The sequence below is a fragment of the Pleurodeles waltl genome, chromosome 2_1 (genome assembly GCF_031143425.1).
Source record: "Pleurodeles waltl isolate 20211129_DDA chromosome 2_1, aPleWal1.hap1.20221129, whole genome shotgun sequence".
In the NCBI taxonomy this organism is placed as follows: domain Eukaryota; kingdom Metazoa; phylum Chordata; class Amphibia; order Caudata; family Salamandridae; genus Pleurodeles; species Pleurodeles waltl.
This window is the reverse complement of record NC_090438.1, coordinates 636,324,591-636,340,672: the sequence shown is the minus strand read 5'-3', so window position 1 is coordinate 636,340,672 and position 16,082 is coordinate 636,324,591. Positions and strand designations below refer to the sequence as shown.

The 16,082-nt window shown below is 41.1% G+C and overlaps 1 protein-coding gene across 1 annotated transcript in view; it reads right to left on the bottom strand.

Moving 5' to 3' along the window:
• HECW1 (HECT, C2 and WW domain containing E3 ubiquitin protein ligase 1) overlaps nt 1-16,082 on the bottom strand; it is a 1,026,664-nt gene that overhangs the window by 415,684 nt on the left and 594,898 nt on the right. Inside the window, exon 6 of the mRNA XM_069216002.1 lies at nt 201-295. Coding sequence (XP_069072103.1) covers nt 201-295 — 95 coding nt within the window. The remainder of the gene's footprint in view (nt 1-200; nt 296-16,082) is intronic.

The following is a 16,082-nucleotide window of genomic DNA, read 5'->3' as shown; positions in this document are numbered from 1 at the left end:
AGAGATCCCTTCGATGACTATGCTTTACAATATGCACAGTTTGTTAAATCACCATTGATTACTGTCCTGCTGGGTTAGAAGTTGTCCCTAAACCTTTGTAATAGGAGAGATAAACATGAAGAAACAGGCAGCAGAAACAAGTATTAGCAATAAAGCGTTTAGCAAGAGCTACAGAGAAGCAAGAACACAGTTGAACTTACAGGAGCAGAAGGATTTTTCACAGTGATGCTGGGAGTCGTTGCACGAAGAGCTCCACTGACTCCATGGTAATACTTAAAACAGATTTTTGTTTCAGCTGAAAAGATGAAGGAAAGAAAGAGAGAGTGAGAGGTGTGAGACCCATAGAAAGGCTTTTAACTAGAAACTAGAAACATGAGCAGATTTGTTGGGTGGGTGAGATACAGTGGGGTTTTAGTTTCTTGTACTGCGGCAGAAGCAAGCAGAAATATTGTCACTTGTGTTGAAGCAATACAGCTGTTTACTTTCGTCTAAGTCACATGCTTCGACATAAGTCCAGGAAGCCCAGTTCCAATCTTTGTTTTGATACATTTACATATAATGGTTATCCACAAAGTCTAGTAGGGATGATCACTGAACATGAGTGAGAGCCCTGATATACGATTCAGGATGAGTCACAATTTGCGGTGATTTGATCTTGGAGATACATTTGACACCCTTGGTATAAGCAGTTGTCATCTGTTTTTTATTGAACATTTACTCCATCACTCTCTACATTGTCATGAACAACTTCAGCAGACCCCACTTGACCATGAGGTGGAGGGCCCAGACTCACCTACAGAAGGCTGTCCTAACTGTCAGCCACTCCCACCACCCAATGTGAATTAATCTTGAACCTGCAGCATAAGGTATCAAGCTGCTCCAGAACAAGCCACTACCATGTTCTGCCAATGTACCACAGTCCTGAATTCCAGGATGCACGATACACAACCATTCCATGGATGTTTGGACATAGTGATCTCAAACACTTAATCTGCAAATTAAGTGACATCACTGTATTTCCCATCATCCACCCAAACAGGAGGTGACATCACTGCACTTCCCATCATCATCTGCACATGGAATTACATCTCTGGTTCACAGTCAAAACTGCCTTTAAAAGAATTATGCAAGCAAGAGGCCTCATTTCCCATCACCATCTGCACAGAAAGTGATGTCACTGTATTTCCCATCCCTTATCATGGTTATGGAAACAGAGCTAAACCCTACCTCTGCACCATACATCTCTACAGTCATCCCCACTAACTATAAGATCACAAGACAAGACCCTCAGCAGAAGGCCAAATGTGGAGTCATTATCATATTCAAAGATACTAGAGGCTGCACCACCTACAAGGATATCCCCAACAGTTATATGGATCATCTCATGTTCACAATACGCATCACAGCAAACTTCTCCCTGGGTAGAACCCTTGTTTACAGACCACCAGGACCCAGAAACAATTTTGCCATTGACATCACAGACTTTGTCACACCCCTCATCATCAATGCCAGTACCTTCACCCTCCTTGAAGCCCTTAACTTTCAACTAGAAGACCACAGCGGCCCAAACTTCCTGGCTCATCTAGAAAACCTCACATACCATCGCCTCACCCAGGACATTACTGAGCCCACCCACATCACTGGACACCTACTGGACCCAATTTTCTCCTCAATCATCAACATCACAGTCAACAAGCCAGCAACTATGACCTGGATGGACCACGCCCGGGTAAGTTTATGCATATCCATCCTGCACCACCACAGACATACCACCACCAACAGACTCACCTGCCACAGTTGAAAAAGTCTCACAGAAGAGGAGTGTCGCTCTGCACCCAGCCTGAGCACACCAGCAACTTGACAAAAGCCATGAACAACCTCAAGAACTAGATCACTGCATGCACCAACAAACTAGCTCTCCTCAAGGGTAACTCAACAGCACGAGCCTGACCATAGGCCAATTGGCACACATAGGAACTCAGGTTGGTTAAATTCCATTGCAAGCAACTGGAGCGCAAATGGAGAGCAAGTCAAGACACCACAGATAAAGACATCTTCAAATCAGCCCTGAGACGCTAGCACCAGCAGACAGGGAACACCAAGCCCAACACTTTTGAATATTGCATTGACGCCAGTGCTAAGAGCAGCAGGAAAATCTTTGCTATCATCAAAGATTTCACTGTGCATCCTGCCACTTTCAGCAGCCTCTCTCTCTCGACAAACCTTTGTAACAAGGTCTCAGAATCCTTCTGTAACAAAATCACCTCCACATGCAGCAAATTTGACACACAACCGGACCATATGGCAACTCAACTTCCCATCACAGGCAGAAGAATGAACCCTGACTTCGTGGCCGAGCATCACCACTGTCAAAACCGCTGCTACCATGAAGACCATCCACTCAAGGCCACTTCTGACCATTGCCCCCACCATGCCTTCACCAAAGGAGCTGTACTAAGCAGTGAAGCACTAACACCCATCTCAATGTCTCTATTGACTCAGCCACATCTCCAGACACCTGGGAACATGCCATCATCATGCCCCTGCTCAAGAAACCATCTGCTGACCCAGCCATGCTTTTCAACTATCTCCTATTTGGAAAGCAAGACCCATCGCCTTCTTACTATACCAGGCAAAGGCCTTAGGAAAATAAATCAACTGATTCTTCACCAACCCCCTCAGCAATCACCAACTCCTCAATGCCATGCAGTCCGGATTCAGGCCTAAGCACAGAACAGAAACAGCACTTATCGCTGCCACAAACCACATCTGCATGATCCATGGCAGAGGAGACACGGCAACCCTCATTATCCTGGATCTCTTTGCAGCTTTTGACACAGTATAATACCCAATCCTCGTCAGGTGCCTGTACGAGATTGGCATCGAAGGACCCTCTCTCTGCTGGATCTTCTCCTTCTTAACAGATAGAACACAAGCTGGTAACAACTCACTAGAAGTTTACAAACCATCCAGAGTTCAGCAAACAGACTCGTCATTAAGCTCCCACACAGAACTCTCATTTCACCACCCCTCAGAAAGCTCCAATGACTTCTGATACACAAACATGCTAATTTCAAACTCCTTCATGCACATTCAAGGCACTACACAACTTGGGCCTCACCTACGTGAACAGTTGCATCTCCTTCCATCAACCACCCAGTCACCTCAGCTCTCAAAGGTCTTTTACTGGCACACATACCAAGCATAAACAGACCCAGATCAGGAGGATGAGCATTCTCAAACATTGCTCCTAAAGTGTGGAACAGCTTCCTCCTCCACATCAGAGCCTATCCCTTTCTTCTTGAATTCTGTGAAAAGCTGAAGGACAGGCTTTTCAATTAACAAACCTACAATAGGTAGGCCTAGGCACACACACTTGCTCAAAGCCAGGATACCCTCACTCGTGATAGTGCACTGTATAAATACACATAGCATACTGTGGGACTCCTGCACATGTATTCCTGTAGTGAAGTAGCTGCACCTCTAGGATGTGGCAATACTGGATCATTACAGGTTAGACCTTGAGAAATAGGAAATAACCAACAGAGTTTGGTGCTCCTATAATGTTTTTTTCAGATTCCTGGTCCTATTTCCTCCAGAACATTTAACCTTATTTATTCCAGTAAAAATAATAGCAGAAAATAAACTGGGGCTGTTGTTTTCCGAAGGAAATGGAAGTTCCTTAATTGGACAGTACATTCAATTATCACCTGAATTGAGATATAAGGGTTTCTTTTAATACAGCTCTCTGTGTCATAAAGAAGCAGCATCATTAGGCACTTGGGGTGTGCATTAAAGTGTGTGTCATCATCACTAGACAATAAATATAATGGAAGGCCAGCAGTCTTGCCAAGTACCATGCATCAGGGGTTAGACTAACGCATTTTACTGCTGTTGTCCACATCACCACACTACAATGCATTAGTCATGCATTATAGTCCCAGGATCCTTAGGGATCAGTGAGCGCACTTTAAGTTGGCTTGCTATGGCAGTGCCTGCACTGCTGCTACTCTAAGCAATGATTCACCATCTCACATTCACACACCCAGGTGGTGGGGGGTACGGTCCTGTGTGCTCTATTGTTTGTTTTATTTTACCGGAAGACAAAAGGCCAGCTTTCAACTTCCAGTCAACCAGTCCTCTGTCTCTTGGGGCGGACCATGTGGTCAGCAATGCTGGTGAGTCCAGGGTACTGAATAAACAACTACAGCTGGATGCGGATGAGATCAGTGCAGCCTACACATGGGTTCAGGGGCACCTTGACTTCTATTGTTTTCCAGCAAGGTGCAACCTGTCTCTGAACTTCAACCATCACAGTGCTCTGGAAAGTTTGAAGTCACAAGAGAGAGCAATAGAACTCTACTTTGAAAGTCAGTAATGTAGATGGTAACACAAAAGAGGCATTAATGTGTTGTGTGAGAGCACCGTTGCGCCCTTCTGATCACATCTGATACTGTAAGACCAATGCTTGGACAGAGTTAGACTCAATGGGTTAAATTTAGAAATTTCTACCATAGGCATCTGAATTGTAAGTAACGAAGACATCATTTTAAAGCTAATGTGGCCATAGTGTGGCAAAAACACTGTGCCATATTTACAAAGTGGTGCAATGCTTGCATTGCACCACTTTATAAACCTTTCCGCCACACTATGCCTGCGCCAGGCATAATGTATGCAAGGGGGTCCTTCCCCCGTTTGGGGGGAGAGGTGCAAAAATGGCGCAGCGGAATCTGTGGGATTCCACTGCACCATTTTTTGCAGTATTTTTAACGCCTGCACAGAGCAGGTGTTAAAAGGGGGAAAACCATTATTTTTAATGGGCCTCTATGTACTTTGCAAGATTACTGCCAACATTTTTGGCACTAATCCTGCACGGTACAACAATAGTGTCAAAAATGATGATGCTATTGTCTCTAACCTGTGCCATGGAGCTCCATATGTTAAATACGGCACACACATAGTAGCGTTTGGGGGGCGCAATGAAATGCAAGAAAAGTGGGGCTTCATGACATCAGGCTCTACTTTTCCTAAATCTGGGCCAAGGTGTGTTAAATGTACGTGACAATGCATGTTGTCAGAAGAATTAGGAGCCGAACACGGAAGAAAGGATAGACAGCCCACCACAAGGGCTGCTCAGATCAGCTGCCAAAAAATATTCCCTGCAGTGCAGAGCCCTGGGGAGCAGCAGTGTGGGGTGACCCGGCACAGTCCTGGTTTTCAGCAGCTGTTCTGCTTGTTTCATCAAATTTAGTTCATGTTAGTGACGGTGGACTGAAAACAGGAGGAGACATATTTTTATGTGTTCCAAAAACAGGACTATTTAGCAGATATTATAAAAAATCTGTTTAATTAACAGGTATGGTCCTATGGTTTCAAATTTGCATTTAATGTATTCCCTTACTGCCTCGTTGTCTGTTTCTATGTTGATGAGCGCTGTCATTCTGTCCCCCCCCCAAATTTATGTAAAATTGCGGTCCTTCTATTTTTGCAAAATGTCCCCAATTTTGATTTTCAAAATATGGTCACCCTCCAACATTGGAAAATACAGGCACAAATTAGTCAATGGCCTCCAGTCTGTGATCAAAGAGAGAAACCCTCTTTGTGATGGGGGCGTCAAACACAAGAAGGACATACCGACATTTGTGGATTATTCCTCATCATTTGATTGTATCTCTCTTCAGTTCCTATCCTCTTTAATTGATGACTTGGAACATGCATATTAAATAAATATTATTCTTAATAATTCGGTGCAGATCCATACTGCTGTGGTAAGTGATTTGGGAAATCAGTATCTCAATGAGGCAATAGCAACACTTGTACAAAAATAAAAAGAGAACTCAGTGTGTTTATGTTTAATTGTGTTTGTGTATAACCCAGAACAACAACAATAATTATTTATTCTTACCTAATTAAAATCGGTAAAGGGCAAGTCAAATTAGTTACTAACTAGAGGCAAAATCAGGAGCCAGAATAAAACCTGAAGAGGCCACATCATCCTAGGTCACAAACTCCCTGTGAGAGCACTCATTACAACCATACCTACTGTAAATCGTTTTCTTTCACTATATTGGAGAAGGATCTGGTTTACTACAATAATTGCACCCCATTGTGGGTTCTACAAATAGCTCTGAGAGGCTAGAGACTGCTGTCAGCAGAAAGCATGTTCCATAGGGGAAGCTTCTCATTTATTCTCCGGCATACACTCCTCCTCCCTGCCTCTTCTTTGACTCACTTCTTTATTGCAAGCAATTATAAGGGTTTTCACATCACTCTTCTCGGCCTTTATGCACCAACTCCTTGCTGCATTAAATCCATTACAAGCGGAGTTACCGGAGAAGCCTAACCTTTAATGGCATTCAGAGGGTATGGGATTCATTTTCTGAACCAGAGTAGTTTCACCTATTTAACATTCGTGATTCAGAAAAAACTACCAGACCGAATATAGAGGGACATCAATTCTAATGGCGATGCAACCCTTGTACAAGAGGCAGTGACACGGAGTGCAGAATGATTGTCTCAGCTGCCAATCAAAATTCAGTGCAACGATGCAGTTTGAAGAGTCAAATTATAAGTAATGATGTCCGACCAGTGCAGCTCTTGCCACCGGGACCTCTAAGTGTGACACTAATTTGTAAGCAATTTAGAGGGCGAGCAGATATCTCGTATTGTAATACAATTTCATTTAAAGCAAAAATGATCTAGGTTGCCAGGCATGATCCAGTCCTAAGAACACCTATTAAGGGATATATTATTAACCCACAGGAAATGACACTGAGGAGCAGTTTTTCACGTTTTAGATTTCACTTCAATTGTATAATTTGTTGTCGGTCTTATACAACAGGGGTAAAACCAAAGGACAAGCTTTACAAGAAGCAGTTCAGGGGAGTCTGAAGAATTCGTACATATACCTCGTAATCAAGAAAAACTGGTTGGAAGCGCCAAGGACAGTAAAGGAGGAAGAAGGGCTGTGTAATGAGATGTCGTTTAAATGGGAGGATTCTTTTGAGGAAAAGTAAAGAGCTGCAAAATTAATTTGTGCTTTAACTATTTATAAGGAGGAGGCAATTCAAGGAGCACGCAAAACAGAACATTCTAAACATTCAAGAATTGTTACCCACGCATATATACTGCCATTACTCCGTATAATTTGCATTTGTTCGTCGATTTACCGTGCCAGGTGTTTTTTTCTCAACCAATATATAAAGATAAAACTTTCTAGAATCGGGGTCCTGTGCCCACTGTGCACTCAGACATCCCTCTAGTTAATCATTTTCTCTACTTAATTTAAAAATATAATAATCTCAGTAATTCATGAAATGTATGTTTTCAGTTCTTAAAAATATAAGAAATATCTACCATTCAGAAAATAATTTTAGAATGCCTTGCATGTTGAAGAAACCTAGTCATGTCATTCAGCACTGTTTTAATTTATAGGCATTTGTTTGGTGTTCTACTCACATGACATGGGAAACATGTATTTATCAGCAGCACCATTTGTGGTTAGATTTTGAATTTACCACTTTGAGCAAACAATCAAGCAAATTTATTTACAGATTTTGGTGATACTATCCTGTATTCTATTATTATTGTCAGTTTAAAAATGGCTTCACATTTAGGTCTTACTAGCTAGAATTTAAAATAGATTCATCAAAGGGAAGGTTTGGGCCTGACAAAAGGTTTATTTTGCCAGGTAAAACTGCCCACACAGGCTCTGCAGTGGCAAGTCTGAGATATGGTTAAAGAGCTACTTTAGAGGGTGGCACAGTCATTAGTGCAGGCTCACTAGTAGTATTTAATTTAGAGTCCTGGGGTACATGTACTACCACTTTACTAGGGATCTTTAAGTAAATTAAATATGCCAATTGGGGTTAAGTCAATATTACCATGTTTAGAGTAGAGAGCACAAGCAATTTAGCACTGGTTGGCTGTGATAAAGTGCACAGAATTCTAAGACCAGCAAAAAACAAGTTCAGCAAAAACAGGAGGATGGGATGACCCGGCAGAAAGGGCCAGTTCCAACAATATTGGACAAAACAATACAAAATGTATGCAGTTTTGGCAATTGTATACCTAGAAAGAGGTTTACAATTCTGTTTGTGGAATAGAAGAGGTATCCAAAATACAGGAGTAAATATAAGAATTGTAGCCAGGTTGTGAAGAAATTAAGCGTCTATTTTAATTCTTGGCGGAGATGGAACTCTGCCGCAACAGCGAAGAGTTCCTTCCTGGCCAGGACTAAGGTACACCCACCCGATTTTGATCCTAGCAGATCTTAGTTTGACAATGACTACTCCGTGTTCACTGTGGTCAAACTTCTCTGACAGCCCAATGGAGTAAGGGTCGTCATAGATTTTACTATATGTCCGTCCACTGAATTTAGATGAGTGGGCATACAACTGTTTCCCAATGCCCATCACCGTCAGGAAAAGTCTGGTAGTAAGGGGCACTGAAAAGTGCTCAATTCACCCCTTTCCACAAGCAGAAACTTCCATGGCAAGGGGGTATTGTTTTTGTTATTTTCAAAAACAGAATTCCAGTTTGAGATTTTCTTTTTTTAAATATTCTTTTTTATTTTGCTGTATGGCTCTGTCATGTTTGGAATGTCTTCCGGGCTGAATGATGGTTCAAAAGTTGGTGGTTGGCACCTCCATCAGGGCAGTAGAGTAATATACTCTGTCACCTTGATGGAGGGCAATACGATCACCCAAATATAAATCGGACCCAAAGATTGGACGAGAGATCTAATGTTGAAGTTCAGTCCTTCCAATATTTGTGGAACTGGAGAGAGCAAGAACAAAGTATGGAAGAACACGAATGCAGCCTGAAAATGAAATGAGCAAGAATTGTGTATTGTAGACAATGTGTTAGTTTGTAGTGTGAAATAAGACATTAAAAAGTGATGGGCATGCATACAAATAAAATAGAGAACATTTATTTGAAAATGGAAAAAATCTGGAAACCGATGAAAAGGGGAAGATTGAGCAGAAATATGGTAGTAGGACAGATCATACAAGGTAAAAGGGCAAAGAGCAAGATAGGTTGAAACGGTAAAACAAATTAGGCTGGAAGGTGAACATAGCTTTTTAGACTAATGATCGAATGTGATTAAAGATGAGAATATTTTTTGAAAGGGAATATAAGAAAGAAAGATTGTATTTGTTATATAGTTTAGACCACAGGATCTTGTAATGGATGAAGTCTGTTATTTAAAAAAAGTATATGTTCAAATTAAAATCCTAGATTACAGTAAATGAGAGGGATAGAGAGGGCACTGGAGAAATATAAACACATATAAACATTGTAGGGCAGGAAAAGGACACATGAAAAGGGATCTCAGTATTAGTAAAAATCAGGTTCAGATAACGGGACCCCATCCAAGCATCTATAATCATGTAAAGGTGACACAACATACAAAATGTGAGCGAATAGAGTCTTTGAGGGAGGAGAAAAACATAAATGTGGACATTATCATTGAAGAAATGTGTTTGGAAACCAACGATTCATGATTAAAGAAGTCAGTGGAATAACAAAAAGGAAGAAAATAAGTGCAAAGTATTTTTACCAAAGCGCTCCCAACATGATGAGAACAGTTGAGGCAAAAATGTAATGTTGGTCAGAATGTCATGTTACGGTGGCCTGCTCTGTATTTTTCATTTCTTTCACGTAAATAAACACTTGAGCCAGAGGCTGTTTCCCTGAAGCACGGTATCAATGGCACTGAGGTACTTGGAGTTTTCTTCAAATTTGTGGGGGTAATTCCTAATGTATTGCTGGCTACCCATGCAGGAGAAAACAATACCAGGGGGGGCATAAAAAAGGATGTTTACTAATACTTGGATTCCCCAGGCAGATGAATTGCCTGCTAGTAGTTTCACCCGGCAGTCACCTAGTGCCCTGCTATTGAAAACCTCACCTGCAAATGCCAACAATGTCAAGAGTAGGCCAACAATCACGAACAGCAGGTATACTTTAGAATTAGCATGCCAGGCTTGGCCTTGGTGGTTTAAGACTATAAGGGGAGCATATTCAGTAGGTTACTATTTATTCAGCTATTTATTTATTTGGTTTGTTTAGCGCCACATTCAATAGTAGCCTCTTCTTCAGATTTTGAGCAGTGACATTGCTAAACCATTGTAAATTAAATGATTTGGGTTAGTCACTAGAACAGGGACGAGAGTTGAAGTTGAGAGGTGCTGTAATGCAGCACTTCTGGCAAACCAGCAAGAAACGTACGTACTCTGGAGCTTTCTGTTCTAGTACAATTATTGAGTCTGCTCTGTTAGCTCAAACATACTAGCTATTGTCATCTGTTTTATCGTGACAAATTTGTGAATTCGAAATGTGCTCTACATTCCTTTAAGATATCACAAAAAAACTAAAAGAAGGCAAAAAGATGTGTTGCCGCCCACTGCCACAATACCAAAGATTTTTCTGGGGAGACTAGTATGATAAATAAAATGTGCTTAAGTCTATCACACTCAGTCGTCTGACATAGCTGTATACTATACAGTATCTAAGGAACAGTTGTACAATCAGTTTGCAATATTGTGAGAAACATAGGGCCAGATGCATGTAAGTTTGGCTTTGTGATTTCCTAATAGGGAATCTTAGCGATTTGCTATTAGAAAATCACAAACTGGGATGTATAACAGTGTGTATAACACTGGTTACGATTCCCAACGGTGTCGCAAATGACCTACCTCATCAATATTAATGAAGAAGGTCTCAATTTGCAACCCCATTGGGAACGGCCGTACTCAAAGGGATGGTGACCTGCTGGGGACAGCAGACCACCTTGTCTATGACTGTTTTTTTAAATAAAGCAATTTGTTTCAAAATGCAGCCCCTTTCCCTTGAAAGAAAACGGGATACATTTCAAACAAAAAAATGTTGTTTTTTAAAAACTTTTTCAGAGTAGGCAGTGGTCGGTGGGACCACTTCCTGCTCTGAAAAAATATTTTCGCTTCCATTCACGAAGGGAAAAGGGTCCCTTGGGGACCCTTACTCCTTTGCGAATTGGTTACCACCTGAAGTTGGTGGTAACTTTCATTGTTTTGCCACCATACTCATGGTCCCAATGCAATCTTACATCTCCCGTGACTCGCTATGAAGAAGGAACACCCTAGGCACACCCCTTCCTAATAACATCTCGCTGTCCAATGGGTCGTTTGCCACTGGGAAAAGGCTTTTGTACGTCTGGCCCTTAGTTCTTTAATGTTACGAAAATGCATGTTATGTATGTTTGTGTCGATTTTGTGATTGTAAGTCCATTCAATAAAAAATAATTTATTATATAATACAAAGGACAAAACAATAAAAATATCAGTATCAACCATGCCATAATTTGTGCAACAGAAATTTTACAGCTGGTGCCATTTTATGGAACACTCTCTAATCAAATAGTCATCCCACATCAACTTTTCAAGAATGCATGGAAGCTAAATACGGGTATATAAACACATCAGCACACACAATAGCAGTCACACATGAACATCTGGCCAAAAACAATAATGTCCCCATGTGTACATTCTCAGAATACATGGAAAAGTAATTCAGCTCTTAAGAAATGTATACCTGCATGTCACGCTATAAAACATCTGACACAGGTGTGTGTGTCTTGAGTATGCATATGAAAAATGCTCATAAGTGCTAATAAAATACTGTCAATAGGATATTTAGTTTATTCATGACAAGATAAGGAAGAAAACGTTTTTGTCACTATTGTGTCAGATACAAATGAGGCATAACAATGGGAGTGGTGTTGTCATGAGGCCCATTTATGGAGTCACTATAGTTATGCCTTATTTCTTACCACTCTTGTAATTATGATATTTCTGCTCTGTACTGTCATACATTGCACATTTTTCGTTTGTGTCACTGTTTTGAAATGCACGGTACTTGTAGTGCAGCCACTTTCTTGGATTCTGACTGTACATTCTTCCAGTGCTCAGCAGGATCAATAAGTGCCAGGTGTTGTTTTCTCTCAATCAAGCAATCGTTCCCAGGCTCATACAGACATAATACAGTAGCTTTTCACTGTATCAAGCTAATGGTATAAATTAGGTCCTGTAGCGTTTAGCTTTAGAGAAGAGGATTCTAGCAGAACTGACCCGTCTGTGGAACAGATGCCCTCCAAGGCATGTAGCCTGTGTAAGCTAGGTTTACACTTCCCTATGAGGACCACTTGACTACCCAAACAGAGGGGTTTCACTGCTCCCAGAGATCACTAATAATAATAATAATAGTACTCCTGCTTGTGCCATAACAGTACAGGCTTAGACCACCAGATTTGTATTATGGTGGCACTATTTGTGTCATACAGTTTTCTAGCTGCTATTCTGATTTGTATAATTATTGCCAATATTGTAATTACGTCTAATTTGCTCAATAATAGACTACGTTAGTTTCAATAAATTTATTGTGTACTTTCATTGTGTCTTTTTTACTGTTGCTACGGATATGTATTTCTGAGATAATGTATGAAAACAACTGATCTGTTTCACCCTGGTTCCCTGATGGGGGGCTAAAGTGTAGTGCTTTTTGGGTTGCCACAACTTCTTGCAAACTCTGTGAGGTTAGGAGTGCAAGTAAGGCACTGTGAGTTAGTTAGATATTTTGGTATGACAGTACTGATTTGGGAGAAGTTGCACAGCCCTTGCATTCCGACCTTATGTTGTCCCAGGGCACAGTTCTGCAAAAGCAGAATCCTTCCAATATGACACTACCAATGATGTGTGCAGTACTAATATAATGGGTCACCTGAGCAGTAATCCTCAGTATTTATAGTGTCCTCACACCTTCAACAGAGACATCCGTGTTGTGTGGGATTTATCCTCCACAGTATTTGTTAATATAGGTGGTTGTTTGAGTTCAGACTTTTAAAAGGATTACCAGTTTTTGTGTGTTTCCGCTTTGTTACCACTTCGGTTTTTAAGAGGGCGGCTCTGCCACAACCAGCTCAAATGGCAGTAAACTGCAGACCGGATGTATAACAACATGTCACATTTTATGGTCTCACTAATGTGGGCGGTGATTTTATTTTCATGTTTGAGGCACCCGATGATTATAGAATGGAAGGTTTTTATTAATGGTTCAACTTTCCTGCTGTGGATGCTAATACTAATCATTTTCATAGACACACTAATATTGCACCATCTAATGCATACAGAGCATATGCACTCTTAGAGATACCACTTTCACATTGGGAACATACTAATTGGTTCTGAGGCACTCTAGTACATGTACTTTCCCACGTACTCATCGGACCCCTGAGTAATGAAGGGGCCACTTCACCAGTTTTATCTGGTTAAACACCTTTTCCTGGTATACATAAATTGGCTGTGGTTGATCTTCAACAGTTATACATTAACTTTGTTCAAATCTACTGACGCCTAGCTCAGTTTGTTCTGCTCACTTTCATGGCTGCTCCTGCACAAGTGGCAGTGGTGGGTGTACCACAGTTGCCTGCTGCCCTGATAGCTACTCCTGTGATTATCAATACATTTATTGCTAAAGTACCCACAGTGGGTAAGGAAATTCCCTTTTGGGTTGTCAAAAAAATTAGACCAGATTGAGGCTGTGTATCCCCCTAAGGGCCACAGGATAAGTATAGAATATTAACTATATTTTTACCATGTGGGATGGTACTCTAGATAACGGACTGTATCACATGTGGAACAGTCTTTCAGCTGTCTATACTCTAACTCCTGGCCCTTAATTTGGGTATGAAATTATTGGGACATTTTTCTGTTGTTTCTGAGATGATTCTTATCAAACATCAAAAGCGATGCTGCAGCTCTGCCTATACGTCAGAGACTCACCGCAGTCACTGCTGCCGACCGGGAACATGAGCTGCCGACCATTACAGCTGAAGTTTATACTTCACTTGGTTGCAATATTTGGGGACCAGACCACCTAAACCACAACTTGGAAAACCTAGCGCAAGCAAGGACACTGCCAAATAGAACCCGGAGTTTGTTAAAAAACAATGGACAAAAATAAACCTAAAGAAAAAGCTAAATTATGAGGAGGTTCTCCTCCACCGGAAACTACTGAGAGAAAATATAATTTGCATGATCGCACACAGATTAAAACCATAAACAGATATCAGGACGCTGATACCCATTCTTCTTGTTCCTTCCAGGACTCATCTGACAGAATGTACGAGAGAGGAGGAAGGTCTGATCGCAAACAGGAGAAACATGTGAAATCCGAGAAAGGACTTACAATTCTCGTCTGATGTGACAATCAAACAGGAGAAAAAAACTCACTACAAACCCCTATTTCAAAAGAAAAAGGTTGTGGCTATAACTGTGAAACATGGCCTGAATCCTGAGAACCCTTCTCCTGAATGGGACATATGCTGTGACTCTCCGTGACAGCAGTCACCATAGTCTGACGGACTTTCCAGGATTTTCTGGCAGTGAAAGCAACTGATCAATATGTGACAGTTGAAACTCTGGATAGGCGCGTTGCCCCTCCCGATCAGCTCTATGATTTAGAAATTCAAATCGAAGGTGACATTCTACGTACTATTCGTGTAATTTTCTGCAACAAAATAACATTATCATATGACATTCTGTTACCGGGGGTTGATTGGCCCCCAAGAGGTTGTCCGCACTTCCCCCCAGGGTGAAGTAGTAATCTTTCTTTCTTTCTTTGCCCTTGTCCCTGAGGAAATCAAACAACCTCATGCAGTGAAATGGGCTCTTGCACAAGCCCTGGCATTATCCTGCAATCATACAGGCTGGGATAAGGGCTCTCCTTATCATATAATACCCTTAAGGTCCAGCCAGCAAGTGCAAGCACAGTATCCTTTTAAGAGGGATGTGAAAGCACCTGTCAGGGACATACTGTCTTAGTTAGAGTACCAGGGAGTGATTGAACCCCCTATCTCCCAAATGAGCAATCCACTTTTCCTGTTTTGAAACTGGGTCATTTATACAGAATTGTCTTTGACTATAGACACTCGAATAGTCATACACGCATGTTTGCAATACAAAACACACACATCACTGCGCTTATTATTAATATTGTCTGTAGAAAGTACAAAAGGACCTTGAATATTTCTGACAGTTTTTTCTGTCAAAATATAGCACCGAGAATAGGAACTTAACTGCCTTCTCCGCGCTTGGTTCAAGCATCACTTTGCCCATTTGGCCATGGGGTACAAGAACAGTCCAGGACTGTTTGCTGCCCGTATAGTGTCAATTCTTCATGATATTGACCCAGACGCGTTATCTTATGTAGATAATATCTAACAGACAATGAGTTGGACACACACATAGCGAGAGTGGACTGCATTTTTTTGCGGTTTGCTGCCATTGGTTACAAATTCAATTTTAAGAAATCTCATATTTCATTTTTCATTGTCATATTCTTAGGATATGAGCTCACAAACAAAGGCAAAAGCCTTGATTCTCACTTCTTAGAGAGGTGCGCAATCCTAAAACCACCTAATAAGCTTCGGAAACTTCAATCAGTCTTGAGTTTCCTTCATTTTGGCAGGACATATATTCCTGACTATGCTCAATGCATAAAACCATTGTATGAATTAATGCATACATATTTTTAAAGTTCACATTGGACATCTGACCACTTGGACATACTCGGATCACTACAATCTGACTTACTTGGTACTCAACATTTACATGCCTGTCTCAACAATACTAACCTTGTCATCCATATAATTGCAGGTAACGTTGGGTTTACTTACATTTCCTTCAACGAGGGTGAAACAGTGCCGATTACATATAAATCACATTTATATTACAATGGAAAAATGCTTTTGCTTCCACTGAGGACATTTTGACTGCCATGCAGATGGCCATCCTAAAATAATGGTCTCTTGCTCAGGGAAAACGCATAATTGTTGTTACACCAATTCCAGCCCTAGAGGCTGCCACAAAAGCTAGCATTCCAAATGCTAAAGCCCTGCATTCAGTGGGCAACATCCTAACAACCATGGATGAAGACTTTGTCTTTGACCTGTCTTTGCAGACACAAGAATTTTTCAATATGAGCATGTTTACCCCATTCCCACTGATATTTTGCCTCTTGAACAGTAAAACATTATAGTTTAC